Genomic DNA, 26,185 nt, shown 5'->3' with positions numbered 1-26,185 from the left:
TCACCTCACTGCCTGCCTCTCAATCAGAGGCTACGTCCTCCTCGGGACCCCCTCCCCAAGCACCCATGCCAGGCCCACGTGGCAGTGTTGGTCCTTCAGAGCCCTCCTCATCCTTCAGAATCAGGCGTTTGCATTGGGCACATGGTGGTGGGTGCTTAACCAAGTAAATTAAAGCAGCTGGCAGCAGAGGAGGGAAGAGAGGTGCTGGCAGCATCATAGCTCCCGCGGTCCTTGAATGAGAACGTTCTGGAAGCCCCTCGCTGTGGCCCTCTGCCTGCTGGCACCCCCGTGCTCACCTCTGCAGCTCCTCTGAGCAAGGAGGGTCCTCAGCTCTCAGGCTCCCAGGGAGCCGTCTCGCTCGCTTCTCAGCACACCCTTCTTTTACCTTCTAAGAACCTTAAAGCATATTATTCAGTTTTCTTTGTTCAAAGCATATCTTCCCTTTGTCCCTCCCCATATTGAAAGTGTCCCATGCTCGTTGTAAAAACTTTGAGGAACACAAAAAAGTATAGTTAGGAAAATAAAGATCACCCATAACTGCACCCCTCAGAGGAAAGCACCATTAACGATTTGGCCATGTCTTTCTGGTTTTATTTCTATGCATTTTGCATGTTTGTTTGTTTCTCCCCCCCACCCCTGCTTGGTGTGATATTATTTTTCATATTTTTTTTTAAATTTATTAATTTTAATTGAAGGACGATTGCTTTACAGAGTTGTGGTTTCTTTGGTTTGGTTTCTCCAAACATCATCGTGGATCAGCCGTCGGTACACGTGTCCCCTCCCTCCTGAACCTCCTTCCCACTGTGTCTTGCGGTTCTGTTGTCTGTGAAGCCAGGACTCGCAGCATCTCCTCGGTCCTCCGCGGTGATGCACGGGGCGGCTCAGCACCCTGACCCACGCCAGGCTCGGAGGTCTGGAGCTGGCTGCCCCCAGGCCTCTCCCTGGTCCTGCCTGCGGAGCTATCCTGCCCACTCTGACCTCTTATCTGAGCACCTCCTCTGTGGCTCCCTGAGGTCTCGTTTTATTATAGCTTAGCTCCATTCCACAGGGCTGATGGGCTAACTCTTGATGGAATTGGAAAAATTCTAGAATGGTGGGGGAGGGGTGGCTGGCTGGCCTCCTCTGGTTCCCACAGGCTCTGAACAGGATCAACCCCTCATTCCTTGGGCTTCGCCTCCGGGGATTCCAAGGCCACAGTGCCTGGAGGGGAGTGGGGTGACCTGGGCTGACGAATGAGAGCAGAGAGCACCATGGAGCTGCTGGTCTGGAAAACCAGGGCACTGGGTCAGCACCAGGTTAATGATTGAGAAGGAAGCTTGGAGCCAAGCGGCCAGGCCCCGCTCCCATGGGCTGTCTCACTGCTGACCCAGAGGTCCACTGCCCACCCCTACAGTGAGGGAAGGACGAAACACAGTGACTGGGTCTTCCCAAGGGCCAGGTGGGGGACAAGGGCTCCGAAAGAAGCCCAGACCCAGAGCAGGGCGGGCCCTGTCAGCACTCCCTTCTCACGGTTGATTGCAAGGCAGGGAATTGTGAAATTCAGGGTGTAGGTCCCTGGAACTCCAGAGGCCAGCACTTGTCCACACTGGAACACTGCTCGCTCCGTGCCAGCCCCCGAGGCAGCGGCAGCCACAGCCCGTTTGCTGCCTGTTAAGCATTTGCTGTGTGGTTGTCTTCTCCGCACAACGGCCACTCAGATTAAGTGGGCATACCCCAGCTTTAGGGCTGAGAAACTGAGGGGTTGGTGTCTCCCCCAAGTCACAGAGAGGGAGGAGCAGAGCCAGGGTTTGACCCCAGGCCTGACACGCAAGGCTGCGGGGCACTGCATCTCAAGGGCAGCGATGGGTGAGAACAGATACAGTGGCAGCTCTTACAGCTGGACATGGTGTGGCTGAGGTTAATGTTTTTGGTCTGTTAATTCATTCAATGAGTGTATGCTGAGCACCCATTAAGTGCCAGGCACTGTGGCAAGTGCTGGGGACCTAACTCTGCAAGATAGATGGAGGGCATTATCTGGGAGACTGATTACATGGTGAGAACAAACCAGCTAACAGATGTGGCAGTTCAGTGCGGTAATCGCAGATCTGGAGGGCCTGGCTCAGGGTTGCAGTAGAAAGGACGACCGTGGGGCTAGTGAAGGCGAGCTCCTTAAAGAAGGAGGTGCAAGCAGCTCTGGAAGGAAAGTGGCCCTTAGCTAGAGGCGGGGATGGCATTCCAGACTGAGGCTCATGGATCTAACGGGGCAGGAGCATGCCAGCTGCTGGTCCAAGGCTAACCAGCACCACATGCACGGCACACAGTATAATGATTAAGACTGGAGCCAACCTGCCTGGCCTCGAGTCCTGCTTTTCCAGTTACTCTGTGACTTTGACTCGATTACTTTCCCTCTCTGTGCCACAGTTTCCTCATCAGTTAAATGGAGATAATAACAGCACCTGTTGGTATGATCTAAATCAAATCCCCTATGATTACAGTGGAAGTGACAAATAGATTCAAGGGATTAGATCTGAGAGAGTGCCTGAAGAACTATGGACGAAGGTTCATGACATTGTACAGGAGGCAGGGATCAAGACCATCCCCAAGAAAAAGAAATGTAAAAAGGCAAAATGGCTGTCTGAGGAGGCCTTACAAATAGCTGAGAAGAGAAGAGAAGCAAAAGGCAAAGGAGAAAAGGAAAGATATACCCATTTGAATGCAGAGTTCCAAAGAATAGCAAGGAGGTAGAAGAACGCCTTCCTCAGTGATCAATGCAAAGAAATAGAGGAAAACAATAGAATGAGAAAGACTAGAGATCTCTTCAAGAAAATTAGAGATTCCAAGGGAACATTTCATGCAAAGATGGGCTCAATAAAAGACAGAAATGGTACGGACCTAACAGAAGCAAAAGATAATTAAGAAGAAGCGGCAAGACTACACAGAAGAACTATACAAAAAAGATCTTCATGATCCAGATAATCACAATGGTGTGATCACTCACCTACAGCCAGACATCCTGAAGTGTGAAGTCAAGTGAGCCTTACAAGGCATCACTATGAACAAAGCTAGTGGAGGTGATGGAATTCCAGTTGAACTATTTCAAATCCTAAAAGATGATGCTGTGAAAGTGCTGCACTCAATATGCCAGCAAATTTGGAAAACTCAGCAGTGGCCACAGGACTGGAAAAGGTCAGTTTACATTCCAATCCCAAAGAAGGGCAGTGCCAAAGAATGTTCAAACTACTGCACAATTGCACTCATCTCACATGCTAGCAGAGTGAGTAATGCTTAAAATTCTCCAAGCCAGTCTTCAACGTGAACCGTGAACTTCCAAATGTTTAAGCTGGATTTAGAAAAGGCAGAGGAACCAGAGATCAAACTGCCAACATCCGTTGGATCATCGAAAACGCAAGAGAGTTCGAAAAACATCTACTTCTGCTTTATTGACTACGCCAAAGCCTTTGACTGTGTGGATCACAACAAACTGGAAAATTCTTCAAGAGATGGGAATACCAGACCACTTTACCTGCCTCCTGAGAAATCTGTATGCAGATCAAGAAGCAATAGTTAAAATCAGACATGGAGCAACAGACTGGTTCCAAATCGGGAAAGGAGTACATCAAGGCTGTATATTGTCACCCTGCTTATTTGACTTATATGCAGAGTACATCATGCAAAATGTTGGGCTGGATGAAGCACAAGCTGGAATCAAGATTGCCAGGAGAAATATCAATAACCTCAGATATGCAGATGACACCACCCTTATGGCAGAAAGCAAAGAAGAACTAAAGAGTCTCTTGATGAAAGTGAAAGAAGAGAGTGAAAAAGTTGGCTTAAAGCTCAACATTCAGAAAGTGAAGATCATGGCATCCAGTCCCATCACTTCATAGCAAATAGATGGGGAAACAATGGAAACAGTGAGACTTTATTTTGGGGGGCTCCAAAATCACTGCAGATGGTGAGTGCAGCCATGAAATTAAAAGACACTTACTCCTTGGAAGAAAAACTATGACCAACCTAGACAGCATATTAAAAAGCAGAGACATTACTTTGCCAACAAAGGTCTGTCAAGTCAAAGCTATGGTTTTTCCAGTAGTCAGGTATGGATGTGAGAGTTGGACTAGAAGGAAAGCTGAGTGCTGAAGAATTGATGCTTTTGAACTGTGGTGTTGGAGAAGACTCTTGAGAGTCCCTTGGACTGCAGGGAGATCCAACCACTCAATCCTAAAGGAAATCAGTCCTGAATATTCATTGGAAGGACTGATGCTGAAGCTCCAATACTTTGGCCACCTGATGTGAAGAACTGACAATGGAAAAGACCTGATGCTGGGAAGGATTGAAGGCAGGAGGAGAAGGGAACCACAGAGGATGAGATGGTTGGATGGCATCACTGACTCAATGGACATGAGTTTGAGTAAACTCCAGGAGTTGGTGATGGACAGGGAGGCCTGCCATGCTGCAATCCATGGGGTCACAAAAAGTCGGACACGACTGAGCAACTGAGCTGAACTGAAGCGGACATCACCTGACTCTCAGAGCTGTTGTGAGGGTGAGATGTGTCAGTGTACCCACAGCCTGGCGTGTACTGAGCCCTTGGTGAAGTGGATGCACCACAGCTGAGTGGGTCGAGCACATGGGCTGACCCTCCTCAAAGCATTCAGCCTGCTGCTGGCATCAGGGAGCGCCATTTCCTGGGGATGACTTGGTAGGAGGATTAGGGTCCCAGGTGGCTTGGTTGGTCAGGCTCCAGATCAGGCCTCTCTGGAGCTCTGGGCCATTTGGGTTAAATTGCTCACTCCTTCTGCCTAGGAAGTCTGCCTGCCACGTGCAAAATGGATGGAGTGGTGCCGCCTGCCCAACTTAGCTCCCAGAAGGGGCAAGAGGGCAGGGTACTTGCTTAGCAGACTTGCCTGAGTGTGTGTGCAGGCCAGGATGCGTAGCCCAGGCGTGTGTTTCGTGAGAGCTTCTTCTGATGGAGACTTCATTTTCTGTCCAGCGGCCGCAGAGCAGCACCCCTCTCATTCTGGCTGCAGGACCTGTGTCCTGTTGGAGGGCAGCACCAGCTTCTCACGTGGGGCCAAGCTGTGTCCCAGGGAGACGGTATCTGGCCCTGGCACAGTGCTGGGGGTGCAATAGCAAAGACCAAGGTTTCTCAGCCACATAAATGTTAAACCTAGTGCCTGGTGCTATTTTTAGTCCCAGGGCCGAAGAAAGGAAGAAGGGAACCGGGTTTATTGCAGGGAGAGTGGTGGGTGGGGTGGCGGCTACCTGCAAAAACCCAGCTTCTGGGCCTGGGCTCAGGGGGAAGGGCGGCCTTGGCTGCTGGGTAGAAGGCAGACCTCAGCTGCAGACGGGCTGTGTGACAGTGGACGGCTTCTGGCAGATTGCAGGAATGGGCCACAGCTTAGGGTTACATCTGAGTGAGCAGCAGCCCCAAGGGCTGTGTTTGTGGGTTTTAGAACAGCCATACTGCAGCTCCCCCTCAGCGGTCACAGGCGAGGGACAGCTCCAGGCTGGGCAGGGACATCCGCCTGGAATCCAGAGACCCCGGCCCCAAGCCCCGAACTCTAGCCAGAGCCCAGAATCGCATCTGATTTTAGGAGGCCACCTCTTGTCTCCCGAGAACCTGAGAAGAGCTCCTCTGGTTGTGGTGAAAGAACATTCTGCCAGTGGGTCTGCGGACAGGACGCCGGGGCTCAGGGCTGTTGGGTGCATAAGGCGGCCTCGCACTCGCAGCTCCTGGGAGGCTGGCCGGACTTGGGCCCTGTGGGTCTGCAGCCTGCGGTCCTCTGCTGCATCCTCCGGCGTGTCCTCTGAGAGATGCTTGTCAGGGCGGGTGGGCCTGCGCTTTTGGTCTCTTTGTTCATCTGCCTAGGGGAGCCCCTGGGGCTGGCCTTGGCCAGGGGTGGGGGGGTAGTGTGCTTGTGAGGACTGGGCCAAGCCTGCCCCGCGGAGGGACCTTGGTCAGCTCCTGCCCTCCTCCAGTGTCGGTCCTGACAGTGAACCTGTCGTGTGCCCTGGGTCACTCAGAGGGTGCGAGGGAATGTGTGAGAAAATACTGTGTCGAGTATCTCTATGGGGAAGTGTGGTTTTTCCTCCTGTTTTCCTCCTCCAAGGGGGCCCCAGTCCTCGTGGCCCTATGGGATTTCCCTGTCTCCACCGACACCCTGTCTACACAGATCCCAAAGCAGTCTGTTCCGATCGGCCTCGTGCACTCATTTGTGTGGTCAGGGCCCCCGGCACGCCTGGGGCTCACGGAGGTCCCGTTGCCCGCCCCCGTCACCACGTGTCACAGCCCCCGACACTGCTCGTCAGAAGTCTCCTGGATGCCTCAGCCAGGAGCCCGGCCGGAGGTCTCGCCCCTCACCTGGCCTGCCCCCCACCACCTCCAGGCTTTTTCGTTCTGTGAAGCGAGAGGAATCCGTGTCTCCGGTCCTCGTTGTTTGGATACTCACTAGTTTCTGTCGAGGGTTTCCTACGTGCCAGGAGAGGCGCACGCTGCTCTCGGTGGTCACCGAGGTCCTTTCCAGTGCTGCCACCGCCCTCCCCACGCTCCCACTCTCCTCTTCTGTCCTGCTGCTGTGTCAGCTCGGGTGGTGTTCAACTGCATGAAACTGAAATCTGGCAAACAGAGCCTTGGGATATTAGTATTTAATTTTTCCACCTAATAAGTGGTCTGGAGACCGATGTTCCAGGGCTAGTTCCACAGCTCCGAGATGCTGTGGCGATCCGCAGCTCCTTCCTATTTTGAGCCTCACCCTCTGGAGCTGTCTTCTAAGGCTCATGTTTCCAGCAGACCCTTCTAGCAGATTTCTGTTTGCATACAGTTGGTGAGAATCGTCACCTGAGCACTGTAACTGCTGGACAGCATGGGAAATTTAGTGTGTAGCTAGGCACATAGCTGATCCAAGAAGGTGAGAGGGCTCAGTGAGAAATAAGGGGAGTTGGAATCGGTAGCACCTGGGGGTGACTGCCCCAGGTGGCCACTCGCTCATCAGTCAGGGTCACGCGGCAGCACCTGCACCTCTGAGCACTTCCCTCGCTCTAGGTCCAGTGATTCCCAAATTGAGTGCCCAGGGATGATCAGAGAGTGATCCTTGAGGAACCAGTTTACACTAACCAGACTCCCATCCCTGCAAGTGAGCGAAGCAGTTCATGCTTCATGAATGAGGGAAGCAGCCCAGGAGTGCATGCATTGGCCTGGTCTGCTTAATTTTTAAGAGAAACAAGAAAGCCAGATTTTTTTAAGGTTTTTTTTTTTTTTTAATCTGTATTTTGAAAAAGTCTAGGGTTATAGAAATGCTGATAAGATTGTACAGAGTTCCCATATACCAGACACACTTACTAAAATTGAGAAATGAAGGCTGGTACAGTACTATTCATACTAGCTGAATCAAGCAGACTGCAGACTTGACTTGAAACTTCCCACTTTTCCCACCACCACGGCCTTTCTGTCACAGGACCAGTCCACCATCCTCCACTGCATGCAGTTGTTAAGGCTCCCATCTGTGAGACTTTCCTCAGTTAGAAAGCCAGAGTTTCGCATGACTTCTCCCAAGTTCTCCCATTCTGCTGTAATAATTTGGAAATCATACATTCTGTTTACAGTGTCTTAGTGGTTACCTTTGAAACTTTTCTGTGTACATTTGACTGAACCGTAATGCTCATCAGCATCTTCATGTCTCCTGAGAAAGGGCTTGAGCAGTTTATTGCTCGTCACGTCCTCTCATCTTCCACATTATTGTTTGTAAGTTTTGTCTTTTCATTTTATTCCCATTTATTTTCAGGAATTTAAAGTTCAGAATTTAAAAGGTATCATAGTAACACAACATTGTAAATCAACTATACCCCAACAAAATTAAAAAAAATAAATGGTATAGTGAAAAATCTCTGACCCAGACACTCAGTCCCCCCGCCCACCCCTCCCCCCCCCCAGAGGCAACCAGTGTTCCTAGTTCTTATGTAGCTTTCCAGCACTATCTTATCAGACCAAATCCAGCTTCAGTATACCTTTTTTGCACAAAGTATAGCTCTTCCCTGGTGGCTCAGATGGTAAAGTGTCTGTCTACAATGCGGGAGACCCTGGTTTGATCCCTGGATTGAGAAGATCCCCTGGAGAAGGAACTGGCAATCCACTCCAGTACTATTGCCTGGAAAATCCCATGGACAAAGGAGCCTGGTAGGCTGCAGTCCATGGGATCGCAACGAGTTGGACACAACTGAGCAACTTCACTTCATAGCTCTTCACTTCATTTTGCAAATTGCTTTCTTCTCTAATTAATATATCTTAGAGATACTCCCATATCAGTCCATAAACATCATCATCCTTGTTTATGGCTATCCCTTGTTAATGGATATCTAACTTGTTCCCCACCCATGCCAGTCAAATAATTCTGTAATGAGTAACCTTGTGCTAACACTGTGTCACTATGCTTCAGTGGAAGGATGGCTGTAAGAGACAACCTAGAAATGGTGTCTCTGGGTCAGAGGGAACGTGTCCAGTAATTTAAGAGATGTAGCCAAATTACCCTCTTTAGAGGTCGTGCTAATTTACCTTTCCACAAGGGACATGTGAGATGGTATTTCCCCAAGTGCATAGCCAGAGTGTTAGCGTTTGTTTTAATCTGATTGTAAAAAGCATATTTCAGGGAATTCCCTGACAGTCCAGTGGTTAGGCCTTTGCACTGTTACTGCCAGGGGCCCAGGTTCAGTCCCTAGTCAGGGAACTAAGCTCTCACAAGCTGCCATGGTGTGGCAAAAAAAAAAATGTATATTTTAGTGATGTTTTAATTTGTATTTCTCTTTTTATAAATGATGTTGAGCGTGTTTTCATATGTTTAAGGAGTAAATGTATACCTTTTTTCTATGATTTTTGTATCTTGGGCCCAGTTTTTTGTTGGATTGCTGGTCTTTTACTTAATTTTTAGAAACGATTTTAGAGCAGTTAGCCCTTTGTCTGATGAATTGCAAATATATTTCCCAGTCTGTTACCTGTTTTTGTTTTCTCTCTTCTGGGTTGTGTGTGTGTGTGTGTGTGTGTGTGTGTGTGTGTGTGTGTGTGTGTTTGGCTGTGCTGGGTCTTAGTTGCAACACAGGAACTGTTGTTTACAGCATGTGGGCACTAGTTCCCTGACCAGGGATCAAACCCAGGCCCCCTGCGTTGGGAGTGCGGAGCTTAGCCCCTGGAACAGGGAAGTCCCTGAGGGGTTTTTTTTGGTTTGTTTTTTGGTTGTTTTTTGTTTTTTACTTTGTAGTAAGTTTGTATTTTTATGGAATAGCATTTGTTAATTTTTTTACGCATAAGTTTTTACCCATTAAATTTTGTGGATTTTAGTATCAGTCTTCACTTTTCCTCCACTCAGCTTTTCAGCACTTTTTATATAGTTCATGTATTTTTGTTTTAACTTTAAAACCTTTGATTTATTTGGACCTTGTCTTGGTATAAGATATAAGGTAGGGATCCAGATGGCTACTCACTTGTCCCCGTATTATTTCCTGAAGAATCTGTCTTTTCTTTTTGGTCTGGAGTGCCATCTTTTTAAAAAAATAAATGTATTTATTTTTAATTGGAGGATAATTGCTTTACAATATCGTGTTGCTGCTACTGCTGCTGCTAAGTCGTTTCAGTCGTGTCCGACTCTGTGCTACCACATAGACTGCAGCCCACCAGGCTCCCCCGTCCCTGGGATTCTCCAGGCAAGAACACTGGAGTGGGTTGCCATTTCCTTCTCCAGTGCATGAAAGTGAAAAGTGAAACTGAAGTCGCTCAGTCGTGCCTGACTCAGCAACCCCATGGACTGCAGCCTACCAGGCTCCTCCGTCCATGGGATTTTCCAGGCAAGAATACTGGAGTGGGGTGCCATTGCCTTCTATCGTATTAGTTTCTGTCAAACAGCAACATGAATCAGCCGTAGGTATACACATGTCCCCTCCCTCCTGACCCTCCCTCCCGCCCCCTAGGTTGTCACAGAGTTTGAGCTCCCCGTGTCACACAGCAAACCCCCACCGGCTGTCTGTGTCACACATGGTAATGTATTGTTTCAGAGTTACTCTCTCAATCTGTCTGTCCCTGGAGTGCCATCTTTATAACATTTAAATCCTGTCCCGTATGCATTTGTATCTGTTTATGGACTTTGTATATTCTCTTTCAGTGATTATCTGTTCTTGTGCCAGTGCCTCGGTGGTTTATTTACCATAGCCTTTCTATGTAATTCTTTTTATTTCTCTCCAGTTAATTCCCTACCTCCACCCAGGGACGGGGGAGCCTGATGGGCTGCCGTCTCTGGGGTCACACAGAGTCGGACACGACTGAAGTGACTTAGCAGCAGCATCCAGCCTCTTTGTTTTCTTCAAGTCCTATCTTTTACTCTCAGTAGACACCTATGCCTTATACTCAGGTTAACTAAAAAGTGTGGCCGTTCCCTGTGAGCTTTTGCACCCCTCCACACAGACAGTGCTGCAGCTTTTCGTGTTTTCCTCATCCTGTGCCCTTGAGTTATTCCCCTCCCATCAGTCGTTCTGCCCCGGCTTCCCCCTTGACTCTTCAGACTGTCTTTCTCAGAAGACCTCTCCTTTAGCCACAGCTTACTCGAGTCTTCTCTATTCCAAAAAACCTCCTCGTGACTTTGCTAGTTTTCCAAGCTACATCTCTTATCATTTTTTCCCCTGATATGATCATTTAACAGTAAGTCTCCTTCACTGTCCCAGCTTACTTGCTGCCACTTAGTCTTCAGAGCCCTGCTTTCTGTCCCACCCACTTGGTTGAAATTTGTATAACAAGGTCAGAGATAACCTCACAGTCACCAAATTCAGTGGCCGTGTATCTGTTTATCACCTTTAAACTCTGCAGCATTTGACATGGTTGACTACCCTCCCTCTTGTCCCTGCCATGCATCCATCCCGAGCGTCTCCGTGTCTGGCCGCCGCCTCGTCCCCCGCTCTGGCACCCCGTCCTCCTGTGTCACGTCAGTCTTCAGTGAGCTGAACTCCGTCCTGCGGCTGTCCTGTCAGTGACTGCACCCACACACGCAACTCCAGATTCCTAGCTCCCCGGCGCTTAGAGTCTGGCACTGAATTTCCAAGCTGCCTTTGGGAGACCAATTTAAGAGGTCGTTGTGTCAGTCCACACAAGGGACGATGAAGGCCTGGTGGGAAGCAGTGATTAAGAGGGAACGATTTACCACCAACTGGAAGTTGCTTTACTGTAGCACAGGGTTTCTCAAGCTTGGCTGTGCGTTACGATCCCCAGGGGAATTAAAAAATCCCGCTGCCAAGCTGCTGCCAAACCAGTCGAATAAAAATCTATGAGGATAGCTCCCCAGTGATTCTAGTATAGCCAAGTTTGCAAGTCTAGAGCAGGGTGAGAGAGGTGAGTCTCGAGTGGCTCCCACTTTCCAGCTTTGATAGGTGGGCGGTGGGCGTCTGGGTCACAGAGGTAGGGATTACCAGAGGAGGGAAGGGCCAGCTCGGGACCAGAATGTGACTTCTGTTTGGATCGGTTGAGTTTGAGCTGCCTGGGACATCTAGGGTGCGGTCCCAAAGGTCCTTGAATTTCCCTGAGCCAGGTCTCTCCTGCTGTTAGTTTCCCGGGTCTGCACGCCACGGGATGGTCTAGTCCCGCGCCCTGTGGCTTGAAGTGCGCATGCCTGGATTCAGCCCGCCCTCCCAGCCATCCCTTCAAGCCCTCTCTCCTATGGCGCCCCTCGCCCTGCCAGCAGGGTTCCCTCAGTGTGCTGCCGCCGCATCTCTTCTCAGGCTGTATCCCCAAGAGGCGTTCCCTGCCAGACTCTCCCCACATCTCATGGTCTCACTCCCCCTTGCTTATATGTGATTTGTGGACAAGACTGCTTGAGGGTTGAAACTGCCTCCTCCAGGCTGACGTATGGGGGTCACCAGACTCCGGGACAGTGTGCATCGCCCCTTGCCCGGTGGCTCTGTGCTGATGGTCTGGTTGCAGACCTGTCAGCTGCCGGCCTAGTGGGCAGGGAGCATGTCTTTTTCCTTCTCCCAGAGTCAGGAAGGGTGGGATCCACTGCCTTCAAGCCGGGTGCTTAGGAGAGAGAGAATTCTTGGGCCTGGTGGGGACAGGATGGGGGTTGGGGGGCCTGATGCATATGAGGACCCCCAGCAGGGGCTGGAGAATTTGACAAAGGCCCTCAGGCCGTTCCCATGTGGCTCCTGCAGGCTCAGGAGGCTCAAAGAGCAGGGCGCGGGGAAGGATTCACGGGGGCGCGTCGCCTGCCACACCTGGCTCACAGAGACTGCTCTGAAGCCCACAAACCTGCTGTAAGAGCCAGGTGGGCAAAGGGTGGAGGGGCAGTGACCCGTGATGCCAGGAGTGGAGACTGGCTCACTGCAGGCCTGAGGCCCTCCGGCCCCAGCAAGGGCAGCAGGACGTGCCCCTCCTGGGTGGGGGCTCCCCTCCCCACCCGTTCCCACTCTGTCACCCTCTCATCCTCCCCAACCTCTTCCTGTCTTCCCCTTCGTCCAGGCTGACGGGAACTGCCCTGTAGAGATCCATCTGCGTTCAGACCCAGATGATGCCAGAGCTATGACCGGGCCTGCAGGCGTGGCGCCCAGGGGAAGTCAGCCATGGAGCAGCCCCCGGAGGAAGCCCCTGAGGCCCGGCCAGAGGAGGAGAAAGAGGAAGCGGCAAAGGCAGAAGGAGCCCCAGAGCTCAACGGGGGACCAGAGCACTCACTTCCTTCCAGCAGCTACACAGGTGAGGAGGGGCCGGGGACGCAGAAGGAGTCAGGACGGGGAGCCTGGCCTGCCGCAAACAGTGTCATCGTGGGGGGCAGGGGAGCAGGGTGGCTAAGGGCCGGAGCCAGGCAGCCCGGGGCCACACCCCGGCTCTGCTGCTCATCAGCTGCAGGATCTTGGGCGAGTTGTCTCCCTTCTTCCTGTAGAACATGGGTTATAGCAGGTGTACAAGCAGGCTTTTGTGGGAATTGAACGAGTTAGCGTTTGTAATGCGTGTGCTGTTGATATTCCACCTCTCATACTACAAGGGGCCCAGGACAAACGTGCATCAGCATCATCCAGAAAGATCACCTGTACGTGTGATGATTAGGATTAGACAGAATACACAACTCAGTTCATCTGGTGCTAGTGACACGTCATCAGGGCGCTTTGTAGTTTGGCAGATGCTAAGCAGTTAGTGAGAATGACCGGAATTAATAGTACTTTCGTGCAGCCAGGCAGATTTTAGCTTCTCTTGCCTCACTTGTTGGTTCCCTGGTGTCTACGGCCAGCATCAGTGCAGACGCCTTCCTCGGGTACCTTGTGCCGCTCCGTCGTCCTCCTCCTCTCATCGCCGTGATGTTGGGCCCACCGCCAAGGTCTCCCGGACGCCCGCTCTCAGCCCCTGGCTCTCCCTGCTGCTGATGCCGCCCCTTCCCTCGCCGCCTCAGCCAGCCCTCTCCCGCCCCTCCACCCGAGTGCTGCTGCATTCACTGACCCTTGCTCCCTTCCCGCAGACGGAGCTGGGCCAGTAGAGCACGTGCTGCCCGGAGGGGCATCCCGACCCCGCTCCTGGTTTCAGCTGAAGGGGATCCCGACTGCAAGTGGCGACGTGGGCAGAGGAGCAGGCTGGCCCCACAGAGATGGCTCTGGCCCCCTGGGTCTGCATGGGGAGAAGGAGGCGGATGGGGTCTGGAGTTGAGGCAGGGCAGATGGAGCTATTGAGGTCGGACTGGCCCCCCCTGAGACGCAGCTACAAGAGGCCTGGATCCCTGGGTCACACTGCTCTGAACCTGCACAGCAGGAGCCCAGCTTTTGCAGAGGTTCCTCCTCCTCGGGGCACAGGGTGGGGCAGGGTGACTGGAGAGCCATCATCCAGTCCCTCCGGTCCCACCAGACACCCAGGCATGAGGGAAGTATGCTACTGTGACTTCAGGCTCCGAGAGAGGGTGTCCCCCCGCCCCCAGGGTCACCTGCTCCCTGCTGGGTGGCTGGTACCTGGGATGGCTTTGCAGAACAACCTTCCTCAGAAGAGAGGACTGGCTAAACCTGCAGCCGTCCGTCCTGCAGAGCTAACAGCCCACACTGTCTGAACTGGAGACAGGCACGGAGGGTTAGGAGGCAGAGGGGAGCCACTGGGGGCTAAGAAGGAGCAAGAGCTGTCACCAAGGACACCAGGGGAGAGAGAAGGGGAAGAGAGGGCCTCGGGTCGGTGGCCTCACGGCCTACCCTGGCCCACACCCTCCCCGGGCACAGAGAAGTTACCAGCATGGTGTCCTGTCCCATGGTTCCTGCACACCTTGGGGGACCGTATCCCCAAGTGGTAGCCTGTTCACATGCAGAGCAGCATGCGGTAGCTGGTGCAGAAGCAGGCGAGGCAAGTGAGGTGATGGAGTCTTGGGGAGCTGCTGGGCTTTCGGGCACACAGGGAGGTGTCTGAGGCAGAATTTGCCCAGCCGGTCTCGCAGTGCTCTGTACGATGTGGTGTTTAGTAGATTCTGTGTATCAATAAATGGATGACTTGGTAGTAGAAAGACCTACTTGTGCAGTAATTGAAACAGGAGGGGATTGTTTAACCTAATCACTTAAGTGAAAGCCATAGTATATAAAATTCTACAAGGCAAGCCCCCCACCAGAAAAGCGGGAGCAGGCAGTTGACGGTAGGACAGACAGACAAATGGCCAAAAAACAGAAAACATTTCTCAGTCTACTAGACAGCCAAGAAGGACTCTTCAGATGAGATGTCATTCAGCGTGTGAGTTTGGTGGTGAGGACCGGGCTGGCCTTGCAGCCCCCGAGGCGGGGAGGGCGGCTTGGCGGTGCAGGCCAGCACTTCTGAGCGTGTGCTGCTTCGCTCCTGCGGCTCCTCTTTGAGCCAATGTACCCAGTGTAAATACTCGCTCAGGGTGCACAGAGATTTCCACACTCATCCACAGCCACGCCGTTCATGATAGCAGAAAATTGGAAAGCGCCCATGTGTGGGGAGCTGGTTATGTAAACTGTGGGAGAGCCGTGCAGTGGGGTGCCGTGCGGTCAGTAGGAAGACTGAGGTGGGTCTGTATACACTGACAGGGAAGTAAGCTCCCAACTGCTTGAGGATCCCACTGTTTAAAAATCCTCACGTACCTCGGAAGGCACTGGAAGAGAACAACCAGAGGACTGGGGGCTGCTCGGAGGGGTAGGATTGTGGCGGGGGAAGGGGGGGTCTGTCACGCGCCATATGTGTGCCCTTATATGTTTTTCCCAGCAAGCCTGCAGCAGTCTCATAAAACTTAAAAAGCAAATGAATCGCTTCCTTTAAAAGGGTGAAATAAACTAGTTGTTGTTTTCTTAAAAAAAAAAAAACAAAGCAGCCAGCAGGTGAGGGGCCCAGGGAACAGAGCTTCTTGTGTCGGGGATCCCAGCACCCAAGGCAGGAGCCCCAGATCTACCAGTCTGGACCGTGGGCCTCTGGAGAGGGCCTCACCTTCCAGTCTAAGACTCTTCACCCTTTTCACCCTTTAAGGCTGCGTCCTGGAACTTCCCTGGTGGCCTCGTGGTCAGAATTTCCGGCTTTCACCATAGTGGCCTAGGTTCGATCCCTGGTCGGGAACGCTGCGTGGTGCGGCCAGAAATCCTGCCCATCTCAAGGGCCGGCGGGTGAGGAGATACGGTGGCGTGTGACCGGCCTCGGGTGTGCCAGCACCTGCCGGTTCCCTGTTCCTCCCGTGAGTCTGTGACTTTGGCCTCTGGAGTCCCCTTAGGGACCCAAGAAAATGAGGCGCCGTCTCAAGCCCTGAAACAGCAGGCAGGCCGCATAGTTTGGCTCCCTCTGACCACCCCAGAGATTCTGTGCTGACGCTGTGCACCTCTGTACCAAGCTCAGTATCTGCCAAGCACCCCCGCTTCCAGGAGGTAGGCAGGACGGGCCTCACGTGAGCACTCAGCAGCGAGGACGCACGCGTGCCGGAGTCCTCGGCCGGCAGGGGCTCTGAGCCAGCCCTCACCCACCTCTCCCGCCCCCTCCCCTCCGGCGGCAGTGATGAACCTCCCAGTCACACCCAAGGGGGAGGTCAGGGGTCTCCTCGCGGGACTGAGGGAGACAAGAGTGTCCTTCCTCCCGGCCTTGGCACTTCCTCTCACTCAGCAGTGCCTGACGGGGGTCCGCAGGGGCTGGCCATTCAGGGGAGGGCACCGCTGGGTACCTGCTCTGAGGAGCCCACAGGCCAGGTGAACAGGAGACTGCCGGGTCACCCAGCCCCAGAGTTCCACAGAACTGGCCCTGTCTTCAGAAGCTGTTTGCTGTGGGGGCTTTGCCAGCAAAGTAAATAGACAGGGCTGTTCCCTCTGGGCTGCCCTCCAAGCTCTGACAACAGCATGCCTCCGGCGATGGAGACTAGATAGGCAGGCAGGGGGAGCGGTGCTGTGAGTAAGGTCAGTCGTGTCTGTTTGCTAAACTTGTAATCAGAGATGGTGCAACTGATACTTCACCGTCTGCGCAATGGGGCTTATGCTGAGTCCAAACACTCCACTAATACACTCATCAGGGACTCATCTCCTCACTGATCCTACTCACAAACTATTGATTAGTACTTATGAACAGAAGTACACACACGCACGCACACGTAGGTTTGGGTGGTCATCCAGTGCAGGGGGTCAGAGCTCAGCCCTGGGGGTTCTGAGTTATAATTCTTAGTCTGCCACAGTGTCAGGGTTCTGTGGAGAAAGAACCAAGAGCGAGTGTGTGTGTGTGTGTGTGTGTGTGTGTGTGTGTTTGTAGAGAGAGAGAGAGATTTATTTTAAGGAATTGGATCATGTAATTATGACGACCGGCAACTTGAAATTCTGCAGGCAGGCCAGCAGGCTGGAGGCCTGGGGGCAGTGATGCTGGCGCTCGAGTGGGAAGCAGCCTGCAGGCAGCATTCCTTCTGCCTTGCGGAGGCCTTGATCTCGTTTTCCTAAGGCCCTCAGCTGACCGGCAGGGGCCTCTCACATTGTGGGGAGTCCTGATTTAAATATCAGTCATATCAAAAAATACCTTCGCAGTAACATGTTAGACTGGATTTGACCAAAAGCTGGATTTCACGGGCACCTAGCCTGGCCGAGCTGACACAGAATTAGCCACTGTCAGCACGTCACCTAGCCTTCTGAGCCTGTTTCCTCATCTATGAAAGAGTCTTTAAGAAGACCCGCGTGAAGGGTTGTTGCGTGGGTCACGTGAGGCTGATGTGTGAAGCGTCCAGTGGAGGTCCTGACACATGGGCGTGCACTGACAGGGCGTTGTTGCCTCAAACACGTGGGCCTTGCAGGGCTTTTCGGATTCAGGGTCCAATCCCAGTCCTGCCATGTACTGCACAGGTGACCTTGGACAAAACCCGTAACTTCCTGGGCCTTGGTCCCCTCATCTTTAAATGGCGGCAGTTACTGACTCCTAGGGTGGTTTGAAATGATGTTCATGCTCAATTGCTCAGTCCTCCCGACTCTTTTGTGACCCCATGGACTGTGGTTCGCGAGGCTCCTCTCTCCCTGGGATTCTCCCGCTGGGAGATCACGGGTGGGTAAGGAGCCTTCAGAAGTGGGTCCCTTGAGTGGGGAACACTCTGCCATTATCACTTTTGGGTAGGATATGGTGACGATTGGAGAATAAACTTTTAAGCCAGGTGGTGAACAGGGAAGAAACAGAACCTTTATCTTTGGAAAGCTCACCATGAAGCAACAGTAATACAATACACCAGTTCCCCACAGCAAGACCTCCCCTGCGGGATACGTGCACTCCGCGCATCCCCGCCCCTCAGCTCCCCGGCCCCTTCTGCCATGTGTCAGCTCCCCATGTTCTCTTACCCCCTCAAACAGGCGGGGTTGGGGGGCTGGCGCTGTCCCATCACTCCTGCCCCAGGCCTCCCCGCCTCCCCGTGGCCTTCCACCACCTGGCGGGGAGCAGACGTACCGGGGCACTGGCGCTACCCTGTGCCTGTCTCTCCCCAGTCCAGTGTGCAGCTCTCCTGAGTGCTCCCCGCCACCCCTGGGATACTCACCGGGGCTTCTCCCTGCCGTCCAGAGATTGCCTGCGTCGCTGGTACAAGGGCTTGGCACCTTGGCTTCTTCCAGGCTGAGCAGAGCAGGCAGAGTAGAGGCGCCCAGTCTCGTTCAGAGCTCTCCCGGCCTCACAAGCAGAAGACCCTCCACCCCTGTCTTGGTTTCTGTGAAGCTGTGGAGAAGAGGAGCCAGCAGCCAGAGGAAGGAGAAGGCCTGGCCCCTGCCATGTGGGCACAGGCTTGAGAACTGCAGAACCTTAAGTCCCATCCTCACCGAAGCAGATTTACACAGCACTGCCAAGGTCCAGGAGCTTCTCTGTTAACTCCTGTGCTCCTCACCATGACTCTAGACAGACGCTGCTGTCAACTCCATTTGCAGAGGGGACAGGCCCAGGGCACAGAGCTTAGGTCTGAGCCTTGGACCCCGACCTGAACTGCCCACAGGACTCTTGAGTCCATTCTCACCCCCGACACCAGGCCTGCTGCTTCTGAGAACCTGGAACCAAGTTGGGGGTCATCCGAAGCCCTGACTTTTGAGCCCAGAGAGGGGAGCGGTCACGTTCCCTGACCCCCTCGCCCAGCAGCAGCTCCCCCGCAGGCCTGCACCTCGATGCCTGCCCCGCTGCCAGCCAGCCTTGCCGCTCGCTACCTTGGGTCCTGGTTTCCTCACCTCCGCTGGTGGAGGGCAGGGTCCAACTCCGGCTCTGCACCCAGCAGGTGCGCAGCAAATGTCTGTTGAGTGAAGAGAGAGGGTGACATTGCCACAAGCAGTGCCAGCAGCAACCAAGTGACCAGACGCCTGCCAGCCTCCAGGGCCACAGCGGGGACAAGGGAGCACCCCTCTTCATGGGGAGGTGGGAACAGCCTGGGGTGATAGGTCACTGTGAACCCAGGTTCGGTGGAGCAGGTGGCCTTCGAGATCCAAAGAGAACGTGAGTAGAGACGTGCCAAGGCTAGCAGGGGAGGCAGACGTGCAAACCACAAAAGCAACACCGTTTACGAGAAGTGCCAGAAGCGAACATGTACACAGACCACACATATCGGGAGGAAGTGCCAGAAACCCTCCCTGCCGCATCTGCGCAGGTCTCCACAGAGCCTCGTCACGTGTTGTCTCGTTTTTCTCCCAGCAGCTGGTGACGTGAATCCCATGCCCTCCAGGAGCGGTGGGTCCTGCCCAGCCCCTCCAGCCAGAGGGCACCAAGGCCCGGGCGCCCAGGCGGCTGGAGGACCCTCAGTCCAGAGTCGCGGGGCACCTGCCCTACGTCCAGCAGCAGCGCCCCAGCAGACGGAGGCCCTGCCTTGTGGCCCTTAAGTCCTGACGGGGGCGCCCAACTCTGAGTGCACTCAAGGGTCCCTGAGACCGGAACGGCTCCCTCCCCCAAGCCACCCGCCCCCCGAAGTGAGCGCCCCTGTCCTCAGGCTGAGCGGCACAGCTACAGCCCGTGGGGCGCCTGGCCTCTGTGACCGGTCCAGCTCTTCAGGAAGCAGGGGCTGTGCCACTCCTACCCTCACAGCCGGGAGGCAAGCAGCTGCTGCAGGCTGCCGTTTCCTTCTCCCGGGATCTTCCCGACCCAGGAATTGAACCTGTGTCTCCTGCGTCTGCTGCACTGGCAGGCGGATTTCTTTACCACTGGCCCACCTGGGGAGCCCTGTTTGTTTGTTTATTTGGCGCATCAGGTCTAGTGGCAGCATGCAGGGTCCTCACGGCCGCCCTCGGGCTGTCTCTCTAATTGTGGCTCTCAGGCTCAGTGGTTGCAGCACCCCGCTTTAGTTGCCCCGTGGCATGTGGGGTCTTAGTTCCCTGGCCGGGGATTGAACTCATATCCTCTGCACTGAAAGGCAGATTCTTAACCACCAGGAGTCGAGATCTTGTGCAGAGTGACCATACTGTAGAGAGGGCAGAAGGCAGCCCAGAACACGTTATGTCTGGGCTGACCACCATGGCTGGGGTCTCCCTGCAGCACTGTCTGCTCCCAGCTCCTCTGCTTTGGGGATTTGGCCCCTGCCTCTGAGGAGGGTGCGCATTCATCAGGGAAGAAGGCAGAGGACGGCAGGCTGTCAGGCTAGCCTGGCAGAGGAGACGGGCGACCCGTGGCATCACGAAGCAGCGTTGTGCTGGGGCTCAGTCAGGCCCCCTTGCCAGGGAGGGCTCGTTTCTGAGCGTCCGAGGAGGTGTTCAGGAGAAGGCCCCCAGCCCTCCTTAGTGAGTCAGCCGGCAGCACTAATACCCCAAAGCCCCCCATGGCCAACTGCTTTCCTCACTGACACTCTCAGTCCGGGGCTCAGACGTCTGTGCCTTTATTAGTAATAGGAAAACACTCAAGGAAGTTCAGCCTGCTGCCCAGTCAGCGTGACTGAGACTTCTGCTTTTTCTGCTCAGTCAAGCAAGAAATTTCGTGGGAATGAGCTTGAGCTTCTTGAGAGACTCTTCACAGCATCTCTGGAGTCCATGCAGGAATCATACTTCTGGGGTGGGGGCGCTTCTGAAGCCCCCGCAAACCATGCCGCACACCGTCTCCCATGGGCCCACCCCGTGGAGCCTTGTAAACCAGGGAGCCACTTCCTAAGGACAGTCTAAGAGAATCTGTCTGCTTTTTCCCTCTTGCTGCCCTCCTCCCAAAACACAGCCATCCCCCATGCCCTCTCTCCACCAGTGGTGAGTCTGCCCAGGCAAGCTCAGACTTGGCCAGATAGTGAGCAGAATTTCTGGAATACCTTCAGGGTGTCAGGTCTGGGGGAAAGGCTTTGGACACATTCACCCTCCTCCTAGAGAAGCTGTCATTAACCCCACATTCTAGGTGAAGAGACTGAACCTCGGAAAGGTTGACTCCCAGAGGTCACATAGCCCTTAAGTGGCTGAGCCAAGATTGTGATTCATAGATGTCTTCTCACCACCTATGCTCCCCCAAGGGCTCTGGTCACCTCCCCAGGTCCCTAGGCCTGGCAGGACGTGAAGCCACTGTGGTGTGTATCTGCAGACCTCGCCCCGTGTTGTGTGTCCGCAGACCTCGCCGCTCTGTGTTGTGTGTCTGCAGACCTCGCCGCTCTGTGTTGTGTGTCTGCAGACCTTGCCCTGTGTTGTGTGTCCGCAGACCTCACCGCCCTGTGTTACGTGTCTGCAGACCTCACCTTGTGTTGTGTCTGCAGACCTCACCCCGTGTTGTATGTCTGCAGACCTCTCCTTGTGTTGTGTCTGCAGATCTTGCCCCGTGTTGTGTGTCTGCAGACCTCGCCCCGTGTTGTGTGTCCGCAGACCTCGCCCCGTGTTGTGTGTCTGCAGACCTCGCCCTGTGTTGCGTGTCTGCAGACCTCACCCTGTGTTGTGTGTCTGAAGACCTCGCCCCGTGTTGTGTGTCTGCAGACCTCGCCCCGTGTTCTGTGTCTGCAGACCTCGCCCCGTGTTGTATGTCTGCAGACCTCTCCTTGTGTTGTGTCTGCAGATCTTGCCCCGTGTTGTGTGTCCGCAGACCTCGCCCCGTGTTGTGTGTCTGCAGACCTCGCCCCGTGTTCTGTGTCTGCAGACCTCGCCCCGTGTTGTATGTCTGCAGACCTCTCCTTGTGTTGTGTCTGCAGATCTTGCCCCGTGTTGTGTGTCCGCAGACCTCGCCCCGTGTTGTGTGTCTGCAGACCTCGCCCCGTGTTCTGTGTCTGCAGACCTCGCCCCGTGTTGTATGTCTGCAGACCTCTCCTTGTGTTGTGTCTGCAGATCTTGCCCCGTGTTGTGTGTCCGCAGACCTCGCCCCGTGTTGTGTGTCTGCAGACCTCGCCCCGTGTTGTGTGTCCGCAGACCTCGCCCCGTGTTGTGTGTCCGCAGACCTCGCCCCGTGTTGTGTGTCTGCAGACCTCGCCCTGTGTTGCGTGTCTGCAGACCTCACCCTGTGTTGTGTGTCTGAAGACCTCGCCCCGTGTTGTGTGTCTGCAGACCTCACCCCGTGTTGTATGTCTGCAGACCTCTCCTTGTGTTGTGTCTGCAGATCTTGCCCCGTGTTGTGTGTCCGCAGACCTCGCCCCGTGTTGTGTGTCTGCAGACCTCGCCCCGTGTTTTGTGTCTGCAGACCTCGCCCCGTGTTGTATGTCTGCAGACCTCTCCTTGTGTTGTGTCTGCAGATCTTGCCCCGTGTTGTGTGTCCGCAGACCTCGCCCCGTGTTGTGTGTCTGCAGACCTCGCCCCGTGTTGTGTGTCCGCAGACCTCGCCCCGTGTTGTGCGTTTGCAGACCTCGCCCCGTGTTGTGTGTCCGCAGACCTCGCCCCGTGTTGTGTGTCCGCAGACCTCGCCCCGTGTTGTGTGTCCGCAGACCTCGCCCCGTGTTGTGCGTTTGCAGACCTCTCCTTGTGTTGTATCCGCAGATCTCTCCCAGAGCTGCTCTCCACTCTCACTGCTGGACCAACTGCAGATGGGCTGTGACGGGGCCTCGTGTGGCAGCCTCAATATGGAGTGTCGGGTGTGCGGGGACAAGGCGTCGGGCTTCCACTACGGCGTTCACGCTTGTGAGGGATGCAAGGTATGGGCTGAGGGTGGGCTGTGCTCACATGGTGAGTTGACCTGACAGAGCTTTCCCGCTGCCAGGCAAGGCCCTGACCAGACCCACTGCAGAATTCCTGCCTGGGAGGCAGCCAGGCCTTTGGGCCGGTCCCAGGCTGAGTTCTGGGCCCTGCAGCAGAGGAGGGGCCCCTCACCTGGCACCAGCAGTGCTGACCCCGCCTCTCACCTGGGCCGCTGCGCCCCCTGGGGACCGGACAGGAGAGGGCATGCAGGACCGAAGGCGGGCCTTGGGCTTGCATCTCCTCCCGGAGGTCAGGGCTTCCTGTGCCTCAAGGCCCCAGGAGGGGCTCTTTTATAATAAAGGAAACATTTTAATTATTTTTCCAGGGGTGCTTTTGGGTTCTTTCTCCTAACTGCACACCCATCAAACTTTCACAGATGATTTTACTAAACAACTGCCTAGAAAACTGCAGAACCAGATGCACTTACAAGTAAATTAAGTTAGCCATAGTACATTTGGTGTCATCAAACGAACAAAGAAGCACTTAAATATGGTATTTTATTTTGAATTATTTCAAAAGTTTTAGAATTGTTTTACTTTCCTTCTGCCTCTCCTCTCCAGTGATATTCCCCCGTTACTTCCAAAATTCAGGAATTGTTTCATCTTAATGTATAATCAAGCCCCTGAGTGCAACCCAGCAGGCAGGGCTGGAGCCTCAGCCTTTCTCCCTTCCTCGTGGTTTTTCTCTTCCTGACGCATCTGCACTCCCTCAGGGCTTCTTCCGCCGGACGATCCGCATGAAGCTGGAATATGAGAAATGTGAGCGGATCTGCAAAATCCAGAAGAAGAACCGCAACAAGTGCCAGTACTGCCGCTTCCAGAAATGCCTGGCACTGGGCATGTCGCACAATGGTGAGCTGACCTGAAACTAGGTTTCCAGGAGCCCAGAAACAGAAGGGGGTGCAGGTCAGCTTTTGACCTTGCCCATCTGGACCTTGAGTCTCAAAGTCAGCACAGGCTGGCCTGAGGTCGGCCTTCCCAGACTGCCTGGGACCTGCCACGCTCCCAGGCCGGGGAGTCGCCTGTCTGCACCCAGGTCTCACCCTCTTCTGGCCCAGAAGGGACCTGGGAATTGACCCCAACTCCAGTAGTGTTGGAACCACCACTCTCCTGGAGCCTGTCCTGGATGACCCGACAGGGTGTGAAAAGCCACTGCCAAGGCCCAGGATCCCCTCAGGCCTTGGCTGTTGAGGGCAGGCAGGAGCCAGTAGCGGACCGCGTGTATCAGCTGCCAGGACCCAGGCTGGAGTTTCCTGGAGGCCAGTGCTCCAGGAGACAGAGCCTGCCCTGCCCTGTGCACTAGGTGCCCAGCAAAGTCTCGTCTTCAGACTTGGTAGGATTTTGCGTAGCCCACCTGCCCCCTCTTTGCCCCTCTGGGTCAGACCTCCAGAGGATGGGGAGGCCCTCTTGTATACTTGTCTCCACCCACAGATACCTATCTGTCTTGTGTCTTGGAGGGTGGCAGGTCTGGAGTTTGATCCCTACCCTTAGTCTGTATCAGCCAGGACCCCTATCCCTTGGGTGGGAAGAGGCAGCTTTTCTAGGAGATCTCAGGGGTAACTGAACACTTCTCAGGTTTTCTCTGAGAGAAGCCAGATTCACATCCTGGTCTGTTATTTTTGAGTGCTTCCTATGTGAATACTCTTACTTAATTCTGATCATCTGTTTATTAGCTGCACTTTTCTCACAAGAGAGGGTGAGGGGGCCTGCCTGAAGCCAGCCACACTGTGGGCCACCTGCCGAGCTGGCCCTCAAGCACAGGCCTCTGGTACCAGCGACTGTCCTCCCGCCCACCACGCAGCACGGCCTCCGGGCCTCCCAGCCACAGTGGCTCAGTCGCCCTGTAAGTTAGGGCCCGTGTGTGCTAGACTCTGTGAACAAGATAGCCAGCAGAGCTGCCCCGCTCCAGAGCTTGTATTCTGGAGGGGTACCCCAGCATTCCAGCTTGCTGGCTCTCGAGCTTCTGAAAGCGTGTCTCTGTCTCTGGCCTGCGTGCCTTAGAGGTGCCAGGCCCCTCCATGACAGTCCCCCTCCCTGCGCAGCCATCCGTTTCGGCCGGATGCCAGAGGCAGAGAAGAGGAAGCTGGTGGCGGGGCTGACAGCCAACGAGGGGAGTCAGCACAACCCCCAGGTGGCCGACCTGAGGGCCTTCTCCAAGCACATCTACAGCGCCTACCTGAAGAACTTCAACATGACCAAAAAGAAGGCCCGCGGCATCCTCACCGGCAAGGCCAGCCACACGGCGGTGAGTGTCCCAGCTCAGCCGGCGGCACCCCAGGCTCTGGGCCCTGCAGCTGCCTGCCTGCCTGCGGGGAGAAGTGGGCCTCCTCCCCGCTTACTCCTTGGTAGAGGCAGAGGGTGTGGGAGCACACACGGGCGGGGGTCCCCCGAGGCCGGGCCTCTGACGGGGCCTGGTTTGCAGCCCTTTGTGATCCACGACATCGAGACGCTGTGGCAGGCGGAGAAGGGCCTGGTCTGGAAGCAGCTGGTGAACAGTCTGCCCCCCTACAAGGAGATCAGCGTGCACGTCTTCTACCGCTGCCAGTGCACCACGGTGGAGACCGTGCGTGAGCTCACCGAGTTCGCCAAGAGCATCCCCAGCTTTGGAGACCTCTTCCTCAACGACCAGGTGACCCTGCTCAAGTACGGCGTGCATGAGGCCATCTTTGCCATGCTGGCCTCCATCGTCAACAAGGACGGGCTGCTGGTGGCCAACGGCACCGGCTTTGTCACCCGGGAGTTCCTGCGCAGCCTCCGAAAGCCCTTCAGTGACATCATTGAGCCCAAGTTCGAGTTTGCCGTCAAGTTCAACGCCCTGGAACTTGATGACAGTGACCTGGCTCTCTTCATCGCGGCCATCATTCTGTGCGGAGGTAAGCGGGGCGGTGAGGGGGCAGGGGCTGGCCTGCGCAGAGCCAGCCTGGCGATGGCAGCGGGACTCGCACGGCACCAGCTGGTGTGTGCAGGGCCTGCTCTATCTAGTATATGTGAATGAGATAGAAGGAAATGGAGACGTGTCAGTGTGTTGATGGGGGTTATTTCTGGTGGCAGAGAAAGTTTCTGTTTTGCCTGAATTTTTCAGATTCCAGCACACCAAATATAATCAGACTCATGCTGACAGTGGCATAGCGCTTGCTTCATGCCGGGCGCTACTTCAGTTTCTTTTTATTTATTTATTTTTGGCTACACTGGGTCTTTGTTGCTTTGCACGGGCTTTCTCTAGTTGCATCAACCAGGGCTATTTTTCGTTCTCATCATGGTGGCTGCTCTTGTTGCACAGCACAGGCTCTAGGCGTGTGGGCTCAGCAGTTGCAGCTCTAAAGAGCGAGGGCTCAGTGGTTGTGGCACACAGGTTGAATTGCTGCACGGCATGCGGAGTCTTCCTGGATCAGGGATCTGACCCATGTCCCCTGCATTGACAGGCAGATTCCTATCCCCTGTGCCATCAGGGAAGTCACCAGATTTCCCTAGATTGTAACTCTTTAATCCTCATAACAACTCTATGCCAGAGGCACTTCTGTTATTCCCATTTTACAGATGAGGAAACTGAGGTCCAGAGAGGCTGAGTGATCTGCCCGTAGCCTTGTTAGTAGTCTGTGGTAGAGAAGGGGTTTGGATCCAGGCGGGAGGCCCACTGTCCCCAAGGCCAGGTTGCCCACACCAGTGTGGGTTAGGGGGCTGCCCCGCCC

The 26,185-nt window shown here is 54.4% G+C and overlaps 1 protein-coding gene across 5 annotated transcripts in view; it reads left to right on the top strand.

Moving 5' to 3' along the window:
* Positions 1-26,185, top strand: part of PPARD (peroxisome proliferator activated receptor delta) — an 87,032-nt gene that overhangs the window by 58,845 nt on the left and 2,002 nt on the right. For 4 of the 5 annotated variants that reach the window (XM_025271219.3, XM_044930925.2, XM_025271211.3 and 1 more), the window contains 5 exons: positions 12,467-12,697; positions 22,300-22,454; positions 23,210-23,348; positions 24,539-24,741; positions 24,919-25,369. In XM_025271219.3, the coding sequence (XP_025127004.1) occupies positions 12,568-12,697; positions 22,300-22,454; positions 23,210-23,348; positions 24,539-24,741; positions 24,919-25,369 (1,078 nt within the window). In that variant the 5' untranslated portion in view covers positions 12,467-12,567. Of the gene's footprint in view, positions 1-12,466; positions 12,698-20,749; positions 20,916-22,299; positions 22,455-23,209; positions 23,349-24,538; positions 24,742-24,918; positions 25,370-26,185 lie in introns of those variants that run through there. The other variant, XM_025271221.3, reaches the window with a different exon arrangement.

The sequence above is a fragment of the Bubalus bubalis genome, chromosome 2 (genome assembly GCF_019923935.1).
Source record: "Bubalus bubalis isolate 160015118507 breed Murrah chromosome 2, NDDB_SH_1, whole genome shotgun sequence".
In the NCBI taxonomy this organism is placed as follows: domain Eukaryota; kingdom Metazoa; phylum Chordata; class Mammalia; order Artiodactyla; family Bovidae; genus Bubalus; species Bubalus bubalis.
Note: the sequence above shows the minus strand (reverse complement) of the source record. Positions and strands in the feature narration are given on the sequence as shown.